Below are 24,152 nucleotides of genomic sequence, written 5' to 3' on the forward strand. Positions count from 1 at the left end.
GATGACTGTTTCAATTCAAGGTTCGCGGTCAAATCGATTCTGGTAATGCTCCTGATATTTATTAGAGGAACAATTCGATTTATCTGCTGTTACTCAATACCAATAAGTGTTATAGTAAATATAAATATAATTAACTTTTTATTATAACATTTAATACACTAGTAACTTAAATATTTAACAGACAATCGTGATTGTAGCTTAGATATTTTTCGCGGTAAAAAAGTGACATTCGATCAAAGCTGATGTATAACCGGTCGCGTTGTTGTTAGACACACGATTAACAGTTTCTCATTATCTGATGTGTTTTAATAATTAATTAGTGTTATAATATCAATTATTTTGTATTCATAACTATCTACAGGTACTAAAAATTATATTATTTCCAATTTATCTCTAGATAGAGCCTATACAATACTAAAATATTTAAAAATCTCGTGTATCCCAACGGAAAACGTAGAATGATGTTTTTTGTTTTTGATCATCTGTTGTTATATCCACTTGAGAATTATAGATAACCAGTCGATTGTGGAAAAGAACTTACTCTTCGTTACAAATTTATTACTATTGCACGTGAAATATGAGGTGTTTCGTTGTATTATTATTTTTTTTCAATTTAGTGAGGTCCCAATTAAATTTAAAATTGTTACAAGACTATGAGTCGTGGGAGAATTATGTGCTTAAAAATCTAAACAGCACTGGTGTTAATACTCTTTGTTCTGATCAATTGTTGGAATTAGTGACCAATAGTAAGGATAACTTGTGGAAATGTAAGTATTCAGAATATTCTCATTAAAGATATAATTAAATAAAAAAAGTTTATCGAGATTTTTTATACCGGTAAATCCATTAGCTGAATTTATTATATAGCAAATTGTGTGATGGTAAAAAAAGTTGTAATATTAAGGTTATGAACTTAAGTTGACTTGAAATTTTTTAAATATCAATATGATGATGCCTTTTGGACTTAAATTCACATATAGGTTACGTCGTAGAACAGAAAATTAGAACGACAAGTGGTACAACATACGTTTTTATTAAACCTCGTATCAGGTATCGGGTATTCTATAATAAATTATATTAATTAAAAAAAACTTTCGTTTATTGAAATCCCGAAGCCTAAAACAACTCTTATTTGTATTTATACTGCATAGATTTATCTGAAACTATTTAGTAAGTCAAGGCAGTATCCACTTTTCTCTAATTTGATAACAAAAACTGATAAGAGATACAATGGATGAATCCTTAAAATTTTTAATAACAGAAGGTGACTTTCTGATACTTAAAAATTATAATTGAGTAATCAATCACAAAAGAATCAAGTGGCTAATCCACTCTGATTCATAGTAAATAGGTAGTTTTGAAATAAAGTTTTTTTATAAAAAATTTATAGTATCTCGAATTTATGTTTCTGACTTTTTGGACCTTTTGGAACATAAACGAAACTCACAACACTGTTGCCAGCTCACATACTTTTATTTCACCAGTTAAACAATGTGTAGAAATTTGTGATTATATAATACGCCACAATTAGTGAATAAATTGCATTTTTTTCAAATTTGTAACAAAAAACAGATAACGTACCAAATATTGAACGAAAAAAAATATATCAATAATTTTCCAAGAAAGACTAACATATTGTGGTATACGTAATTCATGCATATAACTGAGTAATAAGTACTCATTATTTTTCTTATTATTAAAGTAACGTGTAATAAACAAATTAAATATTAAAACATATATATAACATTAAAATAAGTACACAGCAAACATACCAAATCAATATATTTACTTAAAAATAAAAAGATCTGGCAACGTCTCAGTGCGTTAAACATTTGCTTGAGTCGTGTTGTACTTAGTGCTATGATTGACGTTTTAATTGTTTTGGCGGTTTGCTGTTAAAGTTTTATTCCATAATAAATCATCAATTGGCGTTTTTATTATAAAAAAAATGTTTCTCTAAATATGAATTTTAATATCATCGTACCTAAAGTATATAATTATGAGGATGAAGCACGGCTATTTTTCTCCCAAAGACAATTTTTTTTCTACGTTGTTTTGTTTATCTATGGAATTAAAGTATCGAATTAGAATCTGTCAAGGGAAATTTTCATCTAAAGTATTCTTAATAATATTTACAGTTTAACAATATTTAGAAGCATACGGGGTGTTAGTATTATTTCGTAGTAAAATTGTTCATATTTTGAAAAACTTTTGTTGTGAGCTTCCTACATCGAGTAGCTCTATGGAAATACATATTAATATATAGGGTGTTTTATTAAAAAAAATGGATCTAAATAATTTATATCAGTTGAGACGAAAAAAAAACAAAATTTTTTTAGTTTTCGATGCGACATCAAAATTCCCATGGACCGGCTTGTCTGTATCTTCAAATTTTGATTGGGGAAATTACGACGAATGTTTGAATATCAATCATGGATATTCAGGAGGGCATATAAAAGGAAAATATTGTCTGCTTAGTCTATTAATACCAATGAATTTAACGAAATTTGATCCTTCAGACAGTAACGTAAGTATTGATGTAATTGAATAAAACCCTCAATATCCACCCATGGACGTGCTTATATTAATAAACCGAGGTCATAAAATAACACCATTAATTCTATGTTCGGTGTAAACTGAACGATTTCACTTCTTCTTTTTTTAATTTTATTTATCTTAGTTTACGTTACTCTCTAGACAATCTAGTAATTGTTTTAGTAGTGATTCAATTATTTATTTGTTGTTAGTTTTCTTTTATATTGTCAAATATTGTTGAAAATATTATTATATAAGTCGAATAAAATGTCAAACGTTGTTAACGTATAGGTTTTCATTTTCTACGTTGTCGAAACACGGTTTTGAACTCTGATCGTTTTGGTTACCAGACAGCGCATTAACCACCCAACTACGGGTGGTTGTGAAATTTTTAAAAAAGGGTTTGTAATTGAAAAAATTGTTTTTTTTTTCTAGAATTTTTATAAATTATCTGTTTGTATGCCAAATGCTTGTACTCCTGAAGATTACAACGCGATATTGAAAGTTTCTTTATTTCAAAATACACCTTGTCATACTAAAGATGATTTAAATATAGTTACTACTGGAGATATCGCCATGATGTAAGTCAATCCATAGATAATTGAAAACAAAACATATTGTGATACTTTTCTCGTAAATTTCGATATAAAACTCATTTTTTTTTCTAATTTTAGTATATTTCTTGTTGTAATTTTAACAATGATGGTAATTTCCACTTGGTACGATGTGAATATTAAAAGACGAAATAAAAGTAAGTATACACATTCATACTGTGCTCGAAAAATGCATGGGGGTGACCGGAAACTTCTTTTTTTTTATGGTAGTAAAATTTCGAGTCTCTTTTTTACAATTTCCGTTAATTTTGAGTGAACATTTTCGTAGAATGCGCTCAACCAATATATTTGGCATTTTCCGTTTATTCTAATATCAGAAAAATTATACAAACATCAAAAAATCACACCGAACAAATTCAGGTGTTTAACGGAATTAAAACTATCAGCATGGCTTGGATTTTAGCAGGCCATGCAATGAACGCCTGGAACAAATATCCCGTTATTAATGATGACGTCATCTCTCGCGTGAGTATCCCGCTTCTTTCTACTGTCTACTTCTGGTTAAAAACTTGATAATAATCATTAATTTTTCAGAAAATTGAGGATATAAAAATTTTTTATATAACCGGCTCACAGTTGGCAGTAGACACGTTTTTTTATATGAGTGGATTTTTAGTAGCTTTCATTTATATGAAACAAAAATCGAAACCGTTATTTTTACAAATAAAATCGTTTCCAACATTGATTATTTATAGATATATAAGGTGAGCATATATATAACAAAAAAAATTAAATATTTTTTACATGTTACGCGCGTTGCCCCCATTAATTGCGATCTTAAACACGAACGCAGGTATCATGGCGCTCGCTTGTGCACATTCCGCAACAATGTTGCCAGTTCTCATAATATAAGTTCAGTAGACTGTCAAATAGTAAACCAGTTAAGTAGTTGGCAAAATGTTATTTAATTAATGAAAATTAGTAAACGCATTCACATCTCGTCCATATCTTGTCTTTTATTAGACAAGATAATCCCTAAAAGGATTTTCAATTCATGACGTCATACAAATATATTAAATATCTCCGAAAATGTTGATTTTATGAAAAAAAGGTTCAAATAATAAATAAAGTTTATAGAAAGTTCTACAAAAAAGGCTTTATACATTTTTTACGTAAACCTATTATTTTGGCTGTTATGACCCAAAATGTATCGACAGAAGCCGATATATTTTGACTCGAACAGCTAAAAGGATAGGCTTACGTAAAAAATGCAAATTATCTTTTTTTCTATAGCTTTTTATGAGCTTTATTTTTTGTTTGAAACTTTTTTCACTATAATCAATATTTTCGTAGATATTTCGTAAAATTGTTAAAACTTCGAAGGGGGTTGGGGGGTGAATGAGGCTTTATCGGTTAAAATCCTTCTAGGAATTATCTTAATTTCCTTGTATTTTTGGGATAACATACTTAACAGATTATATTAAATATCTCAAATATTGTTCTAATAACAAAAGTTCACTGGAAAATAAATAGACCTGGCATCGCTGCTTATTACTGCCATTCTTGATTGAGACGTAAGGCGTAGATTGATGCATTGATGTTATAACTACAGTGGCGTACTGCTATTTCATTTAAGCAACAAATGACGCTTTTATTATAAAAAATTGTATAGTTCTTTAATTATTAAGAAAAGTGCTTGTTTATTGAGTAAAAAAGCAGGTGATTGTTTTTTGTTTTTAGATTGACTCCAGCTGTCGCCGTATTATTTTTCTTTTCGATAACAATTTTTAAATTTATGGGCGACGGTCCTGTTTGGCTTGAAGGTATTAAGGTTATCACTGATACCTGTCAAAAACATTATTTATCGTTTTTTACCTACACCCAAAACTACGTGAATCATGACGATATTGTAAGTAAATTTACTGACATTCCATACGTCAACAATCAGAATTACCAATACAGTACCTACTATTTTTCCCAACTCGATTTATATTGTCAGATCCATCTAGTGTTTTAAATTGAAAGTATATAAAATTGACATTTTACAAATAAATCATTTGTGCTCCACCCTTCCCTACTGTTATACGCCCTCTCCTCATCCTCAGAGTGTTCATATAACATGTTTCCGTTAATTCTATTTTGTGTTTTCTTGGGATTTATCGATTACATTTTTTTTACAGTGTCTGATTCACACCTGGTACTTATCAGCTGATATGCAATTGTTTGTTTTTAGTACCATGTTTCTAATATCGTTATCGGTGTTATTAACTAAGGATCCAAAAAATTTCCATTTGGTCATGATGATTTGTTTATCGATTAATGTATTTTTCATTTTTTTACCTTTGATAACGAAACTTATATGGAATAATTATGACAAGTAAGATATCATTACTATTAATATTGAACAAATAATAAGAAAACAAGCTTGGAAAACTTGCAACACTGTCAAATTTTAATAGACCAGTGGCGTGGAATCAATAATTCACCGAAGTGATTTTTTTATAGCAATTGCTTCATATAATTAAATTATTAAGAAAATGACAGCCATTATAAACATTTGTCTTATTCGTCTAATTTACAGGATGTCCTGTAGAATAGCCTCTATTTTTGTACAAAATGCCACGTTCGTGGTAAAAATTTTTTTCATTTCTAGTCTCTTCGACACGCATTCCAGAGCGATAGACTACACAGTGGGGATCATGATGGGGATTTTTTTGAGAGAAACTAAGAATAAACCATTTCTTTTCAACAAATTTCCAAAAACGCAGGTATTTGAATTTGCTGAAAATATTTTATAAGTATACTTATGAACATAAAAAAATAATCTTATATAAAAAATAATACAATAAATCACTCAAATAGATAAAACCATGTATATTTTCAAAAACTTAATTTTATTTAAAAAAAATACAATAAAAAGTTTCACTTCACTTAGGTACGCCCATGGGATTTTAAACAACGCTTCTTTAGGTTTAGTTTCGGCCATCTGTTGGTGACATTATGAACGACTATAGATTTCTATAGCTTGGTATTCGACGTATTAAAGCTGTCAAATGTAAATAATTTCTTTATTACTAATACATCAGGGATTATTAGTAGCATTACGAGGTTATAATATTCGATCAAATCTCATGAAGAAGAGCAGTAGAAAAAACATTGAATAACATTTTATTCAAAAATAAGTGTTGTAGCTATCAGACTCGTATATTTATTATAACCATTTTTTTAAACTGACCATAACAAATAATAGTCTTTTAGAATATTTTTTATTTGAAAATTTCACTTTTAATTACAAATTCTGTAGTTATTCATTTCCTCAGATGATTCTGCTTTATTTTTTGTTTGATAATTTCAGTAATATAGCAACCAATATATTTAAAAGAGTATTTTGAAATAATATGCAGATACATTAACTGATCAAATAGGCAACGCTGTAAAATAGAACCAGACAGTGAACAGCAAAATGCAACAAATTATTGAAACCAGGGGCGGCTCCAAAGGGAAAAATATTTTTTCAACAATAACATTGAAACTTGAATCATTAGTCACTAGAATCAGATTGTAAGGGAAAAATAAACCTTGACCTTGAATAAGAATTTAATTCTCCATGTTGAATCAATGCGAATCATTTTGAACGATGGAATGAAATTATAGGAGGTTTCAAATGCATTACAAATTATTGCAGATGGTTAACATAATGGCATGGTTGATCGTTTTACCCCTAATGGGGGGCTGTACTATCCTATATGAAGAATTTATTTACACTGGAAAATATTCCCATACGATACAATCCTTATTCTATAGTTTTTATAGACCGATATGGTGTATAGGATTGAGTTGGATCGTATATGCCTGTTATTACGGATATGGAGGTGAGAAATAACTAAAAAATCGTTATATAAAGAATCAATCGACGTTTTTTTTATCAAAGTTGAATATAAAACGAAAAAATATTTGTTCAAGGTATAATTTCGTGGATTCTAACTAGACCAATTCTACAAACTAGTAAATTATCGTACTGCATGTATATTGTACATGCCCTTCCAATTATTCACTCAGTATTATCCGATAAAACTAAACTTTATTTCAGTGACTGGATATGTGTAAGTTTTTATAATAAAGTATTTGAAATACAAATCCAGTTGTACGTTATCAATATTTTCACGTTTATAAAACTTCCTAAATTATTCGATTATTTTCACGATTTGGCAACACGGCAAAATCGCGAATGTTGTATGACGTGCAACGGTATTTGTCTAAAAACTTCATTTATTTACTATTTCGTATATAATACTTTTAGTTTTTTAATTGGTGCGCATTATTCACAATTAGTATAATCATATCTTTTATCTGGGTATTAGCATTCGAATCTCCAATGATCACAATAGAAAAACTAATTTTCGGAAGAGGTTATCCAAAAAAACAAAACTCAAGTGAGTATGAATAGTATGTATGAAACTATTAGGCCACCAGTCTTACAAGTAACTGTAAGTTGGGTTGCCTATATTCGATCATCGAAAAACATTGTTTTAATAAATTGTTATATGTTCATGAAAAAATTAATATAGTGGACAAAATTCAAATAATTTTAGGAACTTCAGTCAAAACTATCCAAAAAACATCAGTTGCTTGATAAATAAAATCAATATTTGGATTCATACAAAGAAACGACTTAGGCTGTCAATTAAAAATATATGGTATAAGTCAAATACGATCGTTTTCTATATTTCCTTTATAAAAAGTATTAGAAATATATTTTTCATGAAGCAATATTAGTGTTTTATTAATAACAAAAAATATACAGAAGTAATTTATAGCAGCCATTATAAATCGTGACTATAGGTATTTAGGAAAAGTTAAATTTTAACTGCGTTGCCAGACTTTGATAATAATAAGGAGATTGATTAAATGTAAAGATTTTTATTAATAATATATTAAAAATTGAAATTATAGGCAACACCAATAGTTATTTTATACTGGAACGTAGGGTGCTTTTAAATTTGAAAATTAAGACTTATTGTTTTGTTTATATTTCATGAATCATCATTCATTGGTCTATGTTAGATATCATTTTATAAAGGAATCGAAGTGGATGTTTAATATAAGTTCTATTTTCACTTTTTCAAAAAATTGAATCATTTCAAAAATAGTACCTAGTTTTTTGCAATTAAAAATAGTTGGCATCGCTGATCAACCAATGTTTTGCTTTTGCTTAAACATAGATAGTCAGAATTTTTTATATCTATTGTTGTACATCTATAAAATGTATATACTTTCGAATAGTTTTTTTCAATACATAAAATCAAAAAAAAAACTTATCAAAGGAATAAATAATGACAAACTAAGGACATAATTATTACGAATAACATATGTAGTAAAAAATAAAACGTAATGTCAAAATTACGTTAATGAATATTCGTGAATCTTCGTGATTTCTTCGGATTATCGCCTTAGTTGGGGAAATTTTACTTAGTTGATTGTAATGCCACGTAACAGCATGTTATGTTAGGATCAGTGATTAGATTAGAGATATGGAGGGGAGAATAAGCATAGATGAGTTCGTATCCAAAATTTGAAAAACACCGAGGCTCCTTCATTTTGATCTTTGCGTGAGTTACAGTGTCTGTCATGAATTCATGGCGCAGTTTTAGTTTATAAGTGTCAGTTAGTGAATACTGTAGTTGTCATTTTCTGTTTTTTTGGTGTGAACGATTTGTGCCAGGTAAAAAGTGATTAATCATTGAAAGGTTAGGCCTGAAGGTATTTTATTTCATCAGTAAGTAGACCTATATTATATAAATGTGTGTATGGATTAGATACAAGATTTTTTACGCAAAAAAAAATTTTGAGGTTAAGTAATTATATTTTAAGATTTAATTTGTAAGCCTTTATTTAAAAAAGGGAAATAACTGTGCTTTCATAAATAGGATATGCTTCATTCGATTTTTTTATAATTTCCTTGTATATTCTTACATGTATTTACACACGTTATATTCTTGTTTTTATTCTTCTTCTTTTTTTCAATCACCCCGTTATAGAATGTTTCTTTTACCATTTCTAAAAAGATTTTTATGAAAATTTATAGAAACAGTTACTTAACTATATATATTTTACCTTTTTTATATAAATATCTAGCAATTGCTACGAATGGTGATTCAAATGCTAAACACCAAATGGTAGAAACTACAATAGTTAATACTATATCACCAATAAATCCATGAATCTATAAAATATAATAAATATAGAAACACTAATGGGATAAAGTGATTTCGTCGTATTTTATTTAAATTTGGCAACGTTTAGCATTTACTCGGAACCGGTATGGAACTAATAGTAGAGAGGTAGTAACCTAAGAGAAGCAACAATTCGTTGGTGTCAAATGTCAAACTGTCATGTAAAATACACGTCAAAAATGTGTGTCAATTGATAAAAATCAGAATCAAGTGTATAATATCCGTGTCAAAATTATTGTAAAATACAAAAATTAGTAAATATTAGTAAATATGTCGAATGTGAAAATTAGAAGATATTAGTGTCCAATGTCAAAAATGAGTTCAAATCGTTAGAAATTCAGTTTTTAATGAAACTAGAAAATATAAGTGTCAAATGTCAAAAAACAAAAAAATCGTCACCAATTCAATTTTAACGTGAAAATTCGGTGTCAAATGTAAAGATTTATTGTAAAATGAAAAAAATTAATGATAAAATTAGAAAATATTAGTGATAAATGTCAAAAATAAAAAAAATCGTTATAAAGTCAGTATTTAACATGAAAAATCTGTGTCAAATGTCAAGAATTATTGTCAAATGTCAAGAATTATTGTCAAATGTCAAGAATTATTGTCAAATGTCAAGAATTATTGTCGAATAAAAAAAGTTAATTATGAAATTAGAAAATATTAGTGACAAATGTTAAAAAATAACAAAAATCTTTATAAAGTGAGTATTTAACATGAAAAATCTGTGTCAAATGTCAAAAATTATTGTCAAATGAAAACATTAATGATGGCAAATGTCAAAAAAAGACAAATCTTTATAAAGTCAGTAAAAAATCGGTGTCAAATGTCAAAATTTATAGTCAAATGCTGAAACTAGAAAATTTAAGTGGCAAATGTCCAAATCTGTATTTAACGTGAAAAATCATTGTCAAGTCTCAAAAATTATTGTCAAATACAAACATTTGAGTACTATTTAAATTTTCTTACAATAACTAGTGAATAAAGTAAGCATTAAATATCAAAAATAAGAGTCAAATTTCACAAAATTAAGTGGGGATGGCTGTTTTCCGAATTATATAAAAAAAGAAGAATAAGACGTGGAATTTTACACGAATAAAACCTATGGGAATAGTTAATCAAATTCTGATTACTTAACAGACACTTCTGATGAATAAATTATGTCAATAATTTTTATACGAGCGATCATGCCATGGTTGTCACAGGTCCCGTGTAATGTTTTTCTTTTCACGCGTGGCAACAATGTAACGACAAGTGTTTTACAGCGTCAGTCGAGCACAAACGCTCGTCTGAAATTGATGTATGATATACTTACGTTATTGATGATGCTGAAGTAAGTTGAATGCTGTTTAGATCCAATAAAATAGATTATTATCGACACGTGGGTTAAATATGCGCTATAAGTAATTTTAACAAGAATTCTAAAAATCGACCACGACAGAAATCTATTCATCAAACCTACAAAATAGATAAACAAAAAGAAAGATGGCGGCGTTTAGTATTAGAAAGAACAATATTGGGTTATCATTTGAACAAAGTATTCATAATTATTGAATATAAATATTTTGTTCTCGTTTAATTTCCCTAATTATACAGTACGTTTTTATTTTTAACTTCCGATCATTTGGTGAAAACGACAGGAAAAGGGAATAAATTGTAGGCAACTGCGCATTTCTCCCACTACACATTCCGCCATTATCGAGGTGGACGCGTCAGTCTGGGTTATGCTGCCGCAATGTTAACATCGTTCATGTTTCATTAACTGTGAACTACTCGTATTTATCGTAATATTTATGACATAAAAAATAATTTTAATTTACAAATCGAACACGTAAAATAAAATTTTCATCTCTATCGTAAAAATTTGTATTCGTAAATTTTTTTTTCTTACCATTTCTGTTTATTGTACAAAGAAATATTGTCGATCCCATAGCGAGAGCCCAGAGTTGTTTAGCTAACGAATTATACAGTGCCGCATTCAGCCCAATATATTCATTAGCTCTAATAAAAACAAGGTGTACCAATATTAAACCTATCATTGTTGTAAATATGACCAACCAAGCAAAAAATGTGGCTATCTATAACACATACATTATATAACGATAGAGTTTATAAAAAAGAAGAAGTGTGGACCTATAACTTGGACCATACAGTTACCCGTACCACAATAAAATCCAAACATCTATTATGACTAACGTTAACCAGTGGATATTGAAGATTTTCAAATAAAAAGGAATAATCGATCTCGAAATAATCGATTGTAAAGAATCGAAAACCATTTACTTGTGATATAATCATTGAAAACGCTTTTCTATTCTTTTGAAGTCGTAAAACGTACTGGTACAAGTAATTCTATGGTCTAATACCTCTACACGATTCGAACGAATCGTATAAAAATGACAAATATAATGAAAAACGTTCCGTGTCATGACTAAGACAAACTTCACGTTCTACAAACTTTCTTCGTGTGTTCAAAAATAAATTAAGGAAGAGTCTAGTCAATGACATCAAGAGTTATTTTTTCAACAAAACATTATCTGCAAAAATAGTTTATGGAGTAAAAATAAGCCTGTACGAACCGGAGATATATTGACGTCATTATATTTGTATATCAAGTAACCAAAAATGAATCCAATTAACCAAGCCGGCAATCTTACTGACGTAGCTTGATAAATATTATACTGATAAGATAAATCACTCCTAAAACAAATCATATTTTTTTCATAACAAATAATAAATCGAAATGAATGCCAAAAATACTAATAATAATATATGGAAATGATAGGAAAGTATCAAAAAAGCATATATCACAGAAATGACATCATATTATCATATTCTTAATTATGTATCAACTTCAATAATTCAAATGTTCTATGCGAATGTCCATGCTATTAACTCCATGTTCTGAGATTCTATCTACCTATGATACAATCCATAGATATATTACAGAGCTCTATGAATTTATATTTATGATCATTTCAATCATCTAACAGATTTGCACTTCTATTTATGATCCCATCTATCACATATGTCATTTGTCAACCGTCCATGAAGGAAAACAAAGAAAAGCTGACAAAATATACGTTTTAAAGTTTAGTTTAACGTTTTGTATGACGAAAAACGTGAAAAATTGGATATTTGGGTACGATTATCCACCCAAAGAGAGGTAGTACTAAAAATGACAATATCATACACATAATATAATTTATAGAGGGTGTTTATAAAAAATGTAACTTTGATGCCCTACAAATTCTAAAATACTGTTTTTATGGTATATTTATTTCTTTATCATGGTCAATGAAAGCATTTATTATAGAAAAAAACTTACTCGAACATTGTTGCTCCATATTGATTATAAATTGTTATTAAAAAAGTATAAATTGCTGTCACTATACAAATTACAATACACAATAAACAAGTTTTTATTGGTTTCTTGATTAAAATGTTTAACAAAATTGGAGACATGAGAAACAGTTGCGTATCAACGGCTAAATACCAAGAATGTTGCATACACTGAAAAAAAATTCATTTATTTCAATTGAAAGATTAGTAATTGACAAAAAAATCTCTCACTTGTTGGTTAAACTGTAAGAAATTACTTGCGAAGGATAATGTTACGAACCAGGTTTTGTAACAAGTGTAAGCCAGTCTAGTAGCCATTAAAGGCCACATCGGTCCTTCTGCTAAATTTTTAAAAATAGTTATATGAAATAATATAATGGCAAGAAGGGCTGGACACAACCTATAATTGAAATTGAATTAAAAATCTTTGTTTTTATAATAAACAGCCTAAATACGAGGGCTGCTACTAAAGTTTTGAGGTGGATAAATAACAAAAAATATTTATAATTGGATATATGTTTTTTGTTGTTTTTCAAAAAATTCTCCATTAAGATCTTTTCCATTCAGATTGAGGTACCACCAAAACATTTAATTTTACGTGTCAACTGCTTCTTCAGGTGTAGAAAAATGCTGACCTCGTAGTTTTGACTGTTCAGAAAAGTTTTTGTTTGAACTGATAGATTATAGCTCACATTTTTGCAGTGGATAATGACTCATGTCTGTGATTGGTTTCCCCAATTTTTTCGAACTCCTCTGGCAAACAAATGGAATGGTGGCGACATGTCCAGTAATTCTGGGTAACAGGCGACCATTTACTTCAAAGTACTTCGTACGGGAACAGCTCTTGTTGGATTTGGCTCTTCTTGAAATATCCATTGTCGATTGTTATTACACAGATTTGACATATTCATATCAGTGTTACCATATCTCAAAACTTAAGTTGCAACCCTCGTAAAAAAATCTTTATAGTAAAAATATTGATAAAAAAATTGGAAAATGACTAAAATGACACTAACAGAAAAAGTTGAAAAAGATGTACAAAAATAGGGGGCAAAGCTATTTATTAAATTATAAAGGATATGCTATGTAGATGTTCTAGGGTGGTACCAAGACGTTTACGAGTTATCTCTCGTATGGCTGCAGCATCGAAATATTGAAATAAGGGGTATGCTTAAAAACATCGAAGCATCGAAATGCATGTTAAAAAAGTGAGGCGATAACGACGACGAGAAAATTTATATTTCAATATAATTTACCTTAAAAATCTATAAGCGTAAATAACCAGATACGGCACGGCTCTTTTCTTCCCATATGGTGAACTATAATAATTTAATATACCATACGAAAGTAGTAATCCACTTAAAAATAAAAACGTATCCACCGCGTATACACCACTGGCTACAAAACTTGGTGAAATTGAGCTTCTCCACTAAAATACATTTTTTTTATGAAAAACCACTGGGTTTCAAATAATTAAACATCAATACTACCATCATATAGATATCCAAAAGATTTGTAACTCCAGAAAATACGCTAAACATAATTTTATGTCCACATATTATCCAAACCATGCTCAAAACTTTAATACCACTTATGCATTCTAAATATTTAACCTCAACAGACGCATCTTGAACTGATATTAGTCTTTTAAAATTGCTATATAATGAAAATGATATCCATAAGTTGTTTTTGTTAGCTTAAAATTTAAATATGTATTTAAAATTGTTTGAATTTTGAAACGTTAACTTACTTTTCATATGTTGATGAATAACCACATCATACAACGTACTTATCAACAGTAATATTATGTAAAAGAAGAAGAAAGCTCTAGAAATAAACAAAGCACAATGTTGGTTGTTAGTCATTTAAGAATGTAAGCTATATAAATTTGCGATTATAATCGACTTTATTTAAGAAAAAATAAATGAATTTAAACAAAATATAAATATACTTAAATTGCTTTTTATATCAAGAGAAAAATTTGAGTTATTCATATTAGTAATGTTAGTTGCCTATACTGTACCTGTCTACATTCACGACAAAAAAAGACTAACGTGAAGTAGTACTATTGTATTTTATTGTATTCAGTAAATAGCGAGGTGTAATTATACGAGGGTTGATCTTTATGTATTATTAAGTAAATTAAATAATTCAATTCACTGTTCTAATAAACTTACTTGATATATTTGTCAATTTCGAAAGAAGAATCGCTTTTTAGTCTACTTCTGCACATCATATCGGTAAAATGCATGTGTACAGGCAAACGAAAAGTATTTTCGATGTAATCCCAAATATTTTGTAAGTTTTCTATGGAGCAAGTATGCGGGATACATAAACCATAATTAACTTTCATTAGTTTGAGTAATTCTGTCGTATGTTTGCTTGTGTTTAATCCCAAGTAACCTTTTAACTAAAAAGCAATCGCAGATAAATTACTTAATTATTATTGGTCAAAATTTCCAAACTTAACAGTCGTCTACGTGTACCGCCAGAAAAAATCAAATACCCTGTGTATTTCACTTTCATTTTCCATACATTAAAACCTTATATTGTAATTTGGGTTGCACACATTGAAGCTTGATGACGTTTGTTAATATGTAAATGTCAAATAAGTTAATCGTCAGATTTTATATATAAAAAAGAAGATTTGATACGTCTACTTACGTTTCCTACACTAAAAAAATCCAAATCGTTCTTATCGCTATCTGGAGTAACAAATACTGTACAGTATTGTCCGTATATATTGGTTTCATTCAAGTAATGATTTATATTTAAACATTGATCATAATTTCCTGTCATATAAATATTACCGGCTAACAAACCGCTAGGTATTTTTGATGAAGCATCTAACACTAGAAGAAAATACAAATGAAAGTTTCTAAAATTAAGATTCAAATTTTTTATTTGTGAGGAGTTGACGTGGCAACAGCGCCAAAGTTTTAACAACGCGATAAACACAAATCATGTTTTCAGAATGTCCTTTCAATATAATTGCTCCAATTCGTAGCTAACTTCACTTCAAAAATACAAAGTAAATCCAACGAAGTATACAAAAAGCAATACGTGGTAGTATTGTATATTGCCTAACTAATAGGTCTCGCAACTATCCACAAGTGCTTTATTGCATCATAATACGACTTAATATTCGAAAATAAAATGATTTAGAAGGATTTTTATTCTTACTTTCTAGTGCCCATCTTTTCAAAAATATGGCGTCTTTTAATAGCTTCTTCAAATCTTTTGCACATTGATTTTTGACTCCGGCGGCCTCTAAAATCTTGTCAGTCCTATATTTCACAATATCGAACACAACTTTTGATACAGCCTGTATATCTTCCGCTTTATATTGTAGGGAGGATAAAACCGTGCTTTGAAATATTAGGAATAACATTAAACGTAAAGCCAACATTTTAAACTACTCAACGTATTGTTTGCTAATAGTAATTAAATTTTGTTTATGAGGGACCACTTAAATATGGAACTTATCGCTCGAATGTTACTTTTAATGGAATATATATGTCTACTAATTATCGCTGTTTTTTTTTTCAAAATTAGAATACGATAATTGCAAAAACTTTTCTGTTTGCTTTTTAACGAACTCAAAAGTAGGTGATAATATACAGTAACATATATATTGTTTATGTTACATTAGATATTTATAAAGGTATTGCTTATGAATTATTTCAATTACCTCGTATTTGTATCAAGCCTGCGACTAATGACAACCTATGTTGTGATTGTATCAAAGTAGCTTTCAATAGAATACTACGTTTACTCAATTCAATAGGTTCATGACCTTGTATTTTTAACGTTGATTGCCTGTACTTTGCTGAATCTGTAATGTTAGTTGCCTATACTACGTATGTTTAATATTCAAAATAGGTGCCGTCTATTTTATAGACGGTTCACGTTGATAGATTAAAGTCATCAATAAAATATTTTAGTGAATTGGTGATTCTGGATTTACTTCTTTATTCATAGTTAGTGATCATTTTCAATTACAAGTCATTCATAATATTTGAATTTCCCGTTTGTTTCTTGGGTATGTCCAATTGGTTGTATGTCAAGATGGCGGTAATTCGGTTAGAAGCACATAAAATTGACGTGCATCTTTCAAATTTTCACAATCTAGTATTTATTAATTACTTTTGTAGCTATCCCAAGTGATTTTGATCCAATTTATTGTTTATTAATCCAAAAATTGATATTTTTAAATTACAATTTGTAATATAAGTTGCCTATATCATATTTTTATACAAAGCATTTCAAAACTGTACTGCTAGTTGCCTGTAATATGTTCGGAAGTGTCTAAATGGTTTGTTTACATTGTTTTGAAAAATTTTCTGTAGAAAAATGAATATAAGTGGTTTTTATTGGTTAATTTTAAACTTTTTGTGATATATTTGGTTTGTGAAATGTGAGGATGATAAGAATTAAGTGCTTTTAACTGTTCTAAATTGTGTTTTTTTGAATTTAAGTGTACTATTTCATGTGAGTATTAAATTAGTTGATTAGAAAGAGAATTAACAAAACTGAAAGTATATAAGTAAACTCAATCTAATAAGAAAAGTATATAAGTTAACTATTTTCGTAATTTTTTCCTCTTTAAAATTCTCTTAACTCCATTTTGGATTAGAGTGGTTGCTTTTTGGATGATTTTTCTTCATTTTTTTTTTTGTAAAAATAATTGTACTTATAGTACCGTGTGAAGCTAGCACACTCTCTTAATAAACAATGAGGTTTAGAAGGCTCAAACTTACCCTAACCTTATTGTTCAATAAAAATAGAAAGGTCACTCATCAGCTGATTGCGATCCTAACCTTGAACGAAATCACAATTTCCGAACTTCGCGTTCAATTTTCGATGGAAATTCCAAATTTATTTTTATGCTGATATGCCCTAAAACACAAAAACCGCAAATCTCAATAATGAAGCTGCTCAACAGAATTAATAGTAAATACTCGTTAAAGGGGAATAAATAGTTTTTAAGTTCAAAAAACCATAGACAAATGAAACAATCTGTCAAGCTGATCCGATCATAGTTTCTGAAAAGTAATTTGAATGTGAATTTTTTCCCTGTTACTCCAAAACTTTGACGTTTATGATACCAATATGGCCGCCGGGTGGCAAGTATAAAATTGGGTTGGCATTGTTTGAGTTGTGTTTCTCGTGTTTCCTAATAGTTTTTTTGCTTAAATCGGGTTTAGTTGTATTTTCCGATTTTTTTGTCGATAGTTTGGTTATAGAAGTATTTAAACATCAAAATTGTGTCGCTACAGTGAAAGTAGAGTTCGTATATGTTAACTTTACTTGGTAAGTGTTTTTATTTACTTTAGGCTACATTGTTCATCTATAATAACTGTTTTCACCTGGTAAGAATTTCAAGTGGACATTATTGTGATTATGTAAAAGCATTTTGAACATTACCGGTAAATGCAATCCAAATAATTAGTTAAATATGAACTGCCTTTGAATAGACTGTACCCAAACGCTGTAAAATTTATTGTAAATATCGCTAAATGAAGATCGACAAAATGGTTTATTTTAGACGTAATAGATAAGTACAGTAAATGTAATAAGTTACCCATAGGGCATTTACGTCAATTAGTAATTATCAAATCTTCATTTTTTGTGAAGTTTGAAATAGATATCTGTATGGATTTCATGTTAATACGAAGGCGGTTTGAAGTAAAAGTGACTTTTCAAAGATTTACGTAACTCTTGGGGATTGTATTATTAGTTTTTGACATGTTTCTGACATCATCAATATTTTATATAAATCTTAGTTTTAATACTCGTATAAAGAAAACTGTTTCCGTTGTTAGGTTATTACTCATTCCACATTTGAAAATAAAACGACAATGAGGCATAATTTAGTTGTAAAATAAATTTTAATAAAACTATTCATTCCATCTAAAAAACAATTTAAATTATCATGCTTCCTAGCAGCCATATTGTTTTTATTTTGACATGTATTTACTGCGTTCGGCTATATACATCTGACTGCTCGGTATCGTTCGGCAATCCACTTTATTTCGATTTTTGCTGCTCGGTTCGCGTTCTGTTGTGTAACACTCTGACTAAGATTTTTTTGTTCCAAATCTTGTTCTTAAATTTATTTTGACATTTGACGTTTCGACGTTTGTCCATCTTATTCCACAGTTGTTTATACTTATGCGTTGTGCGTTTTCGTATTCATGAAAGTTCAATTTGAAAAACAGAAAAAGCAGTAGCTTTAATTTGTGGAAGATTTTTTGAAAATAAAGAAGTGGGAGTACAGGCTGTCCGAAAATTTAGTGGAAACCAATTCAGATATTATCTTCGAATGAATTCGGAAACATTTGAAATCATGATTTTGAATATGCTAAAAGCGGCGTTGGTTATGCATATTTCACTAAGTTCCCGTTCTGAATTCAATTATTTCAAGTTTTATTTTTTCGTTATTCGTCGACTGTTGGGCAAAAACTAACAATTTGTGTAATCTTTGATCACGTTTGATCGTTAAAGTTTATAAATTTGTGTATATACATATCGCGTTTTGTCTAAATCTCTTCTTCTTTACTTATGTTTTGTATCCACTACATCTATATTATTTAACCAGCGTTTATTGGGGCAATTTCTGCTTTTATTATTAAGAAAAATTATTAGAATTTTAATTTTTTGTATTCTCCTGTATTTTGAGATCAATTTCGTTAGTTTACCTCGAAGATAAATGAAAAATAAGGGTATTAAATGAAATAAAACACAGAATTTACAATATCTAATATATTTTACAATAAAATTTTGTATATTATCAAAAAAGTATATTAAAAACAACAAATTTTCTTCAAGAAATAAATTAATATGAAAATATATGAAATTAAATAATTAATTTTAATTGTTATGCATCGCACCTGCTTGTAGAACCGGGACTAACAACTGGAAAGCATCCTGTATATACGAACTACTATTTCCAGCCTATAATACGAAAAAATCAATCTTAGAAGCCCATAATTTTATATTTACCCCATGAAAGGGTAAAAACAAACAATATAAGATAGTATTTACTCCAATAATATTGTTCGAGAGTCAAATTACCTCAAAGAAAACGTTTGTGATCAAAGAATTGATGGATTCCTTATTTCCCGTTTGGGAAGACTTGGCGTTCAATTTTTCCGAAAATTTCCCGGCGGCTAAACCAATAAGAGACGTCAATGTCATAGTTAACCTATACGAATGAATTTTTCGTTAAATATAATATGAAAAAAAAAAAAATATAGATGACGAACGTACTGTACTAAACTATCTGCTTCGTCCACCGTACTTCTATGGTCTTTTATCATCAATAATTCGCCGCATTTATGGAATTGTTCGACGGCTATCGCCGTCAGTTGCGCCAGAACCTGTAAATGTGATAATCGTGGTTGTTTGTTCGAACTACAAACCGTAAAAATTCTATAGGAAAATTGACAATCGAGAAATTGTTATTGACAATAACAACAAAAATTCTGGATAGCCCTCGTATTATAAATGATAAATACTTCAATTTAAATAGTGATTATTTTTTGTTTCAACCTTTTACTTTCTGAATGGATGAGGATTTTTGATCGTTTTAATATATCTTCTACTTAATAAAAAGGCCTTGTATATTATACTTTATTTTTTATATGTCAAATCTTCGTTTTACTTTGTAGGCAGCCCTCGTACAAGCAAAATTAAAACTTTATAAAAGAGAAGAGGAGTTTTATAAAACATAATTCCTAGAGGTTATGTTATGTCAAACTGACTTATGACAGTTTTCCTAACTTACCTGAAGTGCTTCTTGGTATATTTCTTCTTCTCCGCAAAACTCCAACTTTAGATTATTCAACCAAGTTTCTGTTTCTTCCCATAAAGAAATTAACTTGCCGTATGTTATACTAACATTTAGTTCTTGAACGGCTGTTTGAAGTTTTTCTTTGATGTCGTCGAAACTCGAAGTTTCGTCGTCATCTTCATCAGGTAGTTCACATAATTCTTTAATTTGGTCCATAGTTTCTTGCAAATCTTGCAGTTCACTACCCGACGAATTTTCTTGGAGAGTCTAACATAATAAAACCGATTTAATCATAAGTAAACCGTAAATTTTGAGTATATTACCTCTAAAGTAATATCACATTGCTTTGATAGCATTTCAAGAGCTTCTAAATGAACAAGCCCATGGTAATCATCGAACAAAGTTTCATAATTCAATTTTTTTTTGGAATGTGTTTGTTGTAAGACTTTATTTTCCGCTTCGGCCTTTTCCTTGGCCTCCCGAAGAACTTGAGAGAGAATGGGTTTCTTTTTGTCTAATTTTAATAGAGACCTTTTGTGCTTTAAACCCGGATCGCCTTCTTGCAATACTTCCATAGTTTTTTTGCCTATGGTTTCCAAAGTATCTAATCCACCTGTTATTACCTTACTACCAGTGTTTTCCACAAATTTTGTTATATGAGACACCCCAGATACTAAATTCGATAGATTACCAAAACCAAAACCTTCAATCACATAAAATTCAATTCTTAAAACTCAATAGGTTCAAATACATATGGATTATATTTTACATACCCACATTAGATATGTTACTAACTTCTTCTTCTTCTTCTTCCTGTACAATACACTCTTTTTCTTTATCTATTTTAGCTAATTCCTTTGGATCTGGTATTCCCATACTTGATTCAATGACAGTAGATAAACTTTGAGTCAATGTAGAAACACCTTGAGTAGCAGTAGTAATAATCGAAGTCATTCCTCCCCAATTTCCCCAATTAGACCATGAAGGTTCTGTATATTGATCCTGTTTTTGTGGCTGGACTTCTTCCAAGGGTTCCCATTCATCATTGTCCCACATATTATCATTTTTTTGTGCTAATTCTTCTTTATATCCAAGATGTAAGTCCTTTTCTTCTAATGGTTTTGAATTTTTAATTCCAACATCAGAAACACTAGGCACTTTATCATCATTGATAGGTTCCCAATCGTCATTTTCCCACATATTTTCTTCATCATCAGATGCTTCTCCAACGACTTGCTGTGCATCATTCGAATCAGTTTTTTCTATAATTGTTTTATTTCTATTTGAATTAGAATCTCTATTTCTCAAAGCCTTTGTTTCACTAAATTTCATGTCAGTTACATTACTTACTGTATCGTCATTCCCACTTCTATTATCTTCATGTTTATCACTTAGGGTATCATATTTAGTATTATTCTCAATATCTGACTCTAATTTTTCAATCATCACTTTACTATTTTTCTTATTTTCTATATTAAAGTTATTGTCTTGATTTTTTTCAGACTCCAAGGGGGTTTCACTACTATTTTTAGCCTTATTGATATCAATGTCTATACCTAAATCTTGTTTGGAGGTTGTATTTTTGGTACTTTCATTTAATTTTAAATTTATTAAATCTTGTTGAAACTCGCTTGGCAATTTATCGTTTTTAGTATCATGAATTTTGGATGGATCATCATCTGGATATATTTCTTCGTCTGCACTTTCGAAGTATTCACTATCAGAAGTATCCATATTTATAATGTATTAAAGAATTATTATTTTTAACAGCTGTAAATTGTTTGCATGTTACTGTCACCTTATTACGTGTCACTGTCATATGCCAACCACACTGACGTTTACGTAAGTGGGTAAGATTCCAAAAGCCGGTTTAATAAGTATTTCTTATTTATAAGGAAATTTTGTAGGAAAAATAACTTTTTAAATTAAAATTAACATTATTCAATTATGTATTTATATAAAGATAATATTATTTGTGGTGTAAATGTCTTAAATTTGATTTATTATCAAAAAATGTTACTATTGACCAAGTAAGAAACAGACCACTATGAAATATGACTCACTAATATTTGGATTTGAATTTGCCAATAAAGCATCTAGACTTGAGTAAATATTGTGTACATTTATTTTTTATCTTTAATTTACTTCTGCATACGTGGTATTTTAAGTTTGTTTTAATATGCCAAGAAAAATTTTGTGTTTATTCGACGTGGATGGTACTTTAACAAAACCCAGAAATGTTATAGAATCGGATTTATACACATTTTTATTAGAAAAGGTAAAGCCGCATTGCCATTTAGGATTAGTAGGTGGATCAGATTTTAAAAAAATAGCTGAACAAATGAAGGGAGAAGACGTTATACATAAATTTAAATATGTATTCAGCGAAAATGGACTTGTTTATTATAGAAATGGTAAAGAAGCTGGAAAACAAAGTATCCAGAAGTTTATAGGTGAAGATAAGTTACAAAATTTCATAAACTACGTATTAAAATATCTTTCAAGCATAACTCTACCTATTAAAAGAGGGACATTCGTCGAATTCAGAAACGGTATGTTGAATATTTCACCAATAGGGAGATCATGTTCCCAAGAAGAAAGAGAAGCTTTTTATACATATGATGAAGAACATGGTATTCGCAAAACTATGATAGAAGCTTTGAAAAAGGAATTTCCAGACTTAGATTTAACTTACAGTATAGGTGGCCAAATAAGTTTTGATGTTTTTCCTAATGGTTGGGACAAAACTTACTGTTTAAAACACTTACAAGATGAAGGTTTCGATGAAATACATTTCTTTGGTGATAAAACTGATAAAGGGGGTAACGATTACGAAATATACACTGATAAAAGGGTTATTGGGCATAAAGTTTCAGGTCCTAATGATACTAAAATTAAATTAACACAGTTATTTAATTTATAAATGTAATAAATTTTTTTATTGGTAAAAAATAATGAGAAAGTTTATTGCTTACCATAAAAATGTATATTTTATTATGTATTTCTAAATAAAATGTATGAAATTGAAAATTTGGAATTAATATTATAAATAAACGGATTTAAACTGTTATATCAGGAATCAAGGTTTATCTTCTTTGAAATTAGAAAGGTCTCTGCTGTCAGGGTTATTCAGCTTATTTTAGATAGGTAAGGATTCGTAAATATTACAAGATGATTCATACACTTTTTATAACACTACCATTGAATAAACTCCGTCAATAATGAGGACATTTTTGAGTTAGAGTTATATATTTCTTTCATATTCATCTGTAAATATTCTTGTTAGTTCCCTGGATAAATTCAAACATATAGGTGAAGGCCAAGTGTAACAGGAGAAAGAAGAATAACCTATTTAGTTAAAATAGTACATTAGTTGTCAATATTGAATTTTAAAACCCAGATCTGACCAGTGATATGAGCAAAAATGATAAACTATAAAAAAAGAAATATTTAATAAATAAATATTAGATTTATGTCTACTTCTTTTTAAATGTACCTCGTAGTTTTATCTTTTTTATTACTGAATCAAACTGTTCGGCTATTTCACCCACCTTGTTAAAAACTTAACGGTACTTCAAGATACGTCTATTTTTTTTTAAACGGACGAAACAAAAAAATGCATTTATTAAAAATTGCCCATGAATTTCTCAAATTCCTCTGCAGAACTGGTATAAAAATTACCACATGGAA

At 29.1% G+C, this 24,152-nt stretch overlaps 5 protein-coding genes across 6 annotated transcripts in view; 3 read left to right on the plus strand and 2 right to left on the minus strand.

The window, feature by feature from the left end:
* The first annotated feature begins 281 nt into the window (after positions 1–281).
* LOC130901015 (nose resistant to fluoxetine protein 6-like) lies at positions 282–7,859 on the plus strand. 2 transcript variants are annotated; one of them, XM_057812061.1, is made up of 14 exons: positions 282–361; positions 618–767; positions 2,340–2,527; positions 2,971–3,116; positions 3,210–3,286; positions 3,418–3,614; positions 3,684–3,853; positions 4,830–4,998; positions 5,270–5,466; positions 5,743–5,857; positions 6,775–6,961; positions 7,053–7,192; positions 7,390–7,522; positions 7,682–7,859. In XM_057812061.1, exons 3-14 carry the CDS (start codon positions 2,492–2,494, stop codon positions 7,720–7,722), a joined length of 1,608 nt encoding a protein of 535 aa, XP_057668044.1. In that variant the 5' UTR covers positions 282–361; positions 618–767; positions 2,340–2,491; the 3' UTR covers positions 7,723–7,859. The 2 variants fall into 2 exon arrangements, with proteins under 2 accessions (XP_057668044.1, XP_057668043.1); XM_057812060.1 differs by lacking the exon at positions 282–361 and having other exon boundaries at positions 501–767.
* Positions 7,860–8,627: 768 nt separating this feature from the next.
* Positions 8,628–24,152, plus strand: part of LOC130902478 (protein kibra) — a 44,851-nt gene continuing 29,326 nt past the window's right edge. The window contains exon 1 of the mRNA XM_057814655.1: positions 8,628–8,698. Within this exon, the coding sequence (XP_057670638.1) occupies positions 8,643–8,698 (56 nt within the window). The 5' untranslated portion in view covers positions 8,628–8,642. The remainder of the gene's footprint in view (positions 8,699–24,152) is intronic.
* On the minus strand, positions 8,962–16,387 carry LOC130902480 (nose resistant to fluoxetine protein 6-like). Its single transcript, XM_057814660.1, has 13 exons — positions 15,851–16,387; positions 15,332–15,519; positions 14,845–15,077; positions 14,418–14,494; positions 14,158–14,363; positions 13,924–14,096; positions 12,899–13,067; positions 12,654–12,838; positions 11,905–12,025; positions 11,217–11,403; positions 10,641–10,783; positions 9,204–9,312; positions 8,962–9,146 (listed from the first exon to the last, which is right to left on the minus strand). The coding sequence occupies exons 1-13, from the start codon at positions 16,074–16,076 to the stop codon at positions 9,025–9,027; spliced, it is 2,139 nt and encodes a 712-aa protein (XP_057670643.1). The 5' UTR covers positions 16,077–16,387; the 3' UTR covers positions 8,962–9,024.
* LOC130902481 (protein FAM114A2) lies at positions 19,418–22,286 on the minus strand. Its single transcript, XM_057814661.1, has 6 exons — positions 21,236–22,286; positions 20,786–21,165; positions 20,457–20,729; positions 19,940–20,049; positions 19,745–19,874; positions 19,418–19,624 (listed from the first exon to the last, which is right to left on the minus strand). The coding sequence occupies exons 1-6, from the start codon at positions 22,194–22,196 to the stop codon at positions 19,541–19,543; spliced, it is 1,938 nt and encodes a 645-aa protein (XP_057670644.1). The 5' UTR covers positions 22,197–22,286; the 3' UTR covers positions 19,418–19,540.
* Positions 22,527–23,532, plus strand: LOC130902482 (phosphomannomutase). Its single transcript, XM_057814662.1, has one exon. The coding sequence runs from the start codon at positions 22,642–22,644 to the stop codon at positions 23,383–23,385; it is 744 nt and encodes a 247-aa protein (XP_057670645.1). The 5' UTR covers positions 22,527–22,641; the 3' UTR covers positions 23,386–23,532.

The sequence above is a fragment of the Diorhabda carinulata genome, chromosome X, assembly GCF_026250575.1.
Source record: "Diorhabda carinulata isolate Delta chromosome X, icDioCari1.1, whole genome shotgun sequence".
Lineage (NCBI taxonomy): Eukaryota > Metazoa > Arthropoda > Insecta > Coleoptera > Chrysomelidae > Diorhabda > Diorhabda carinulata.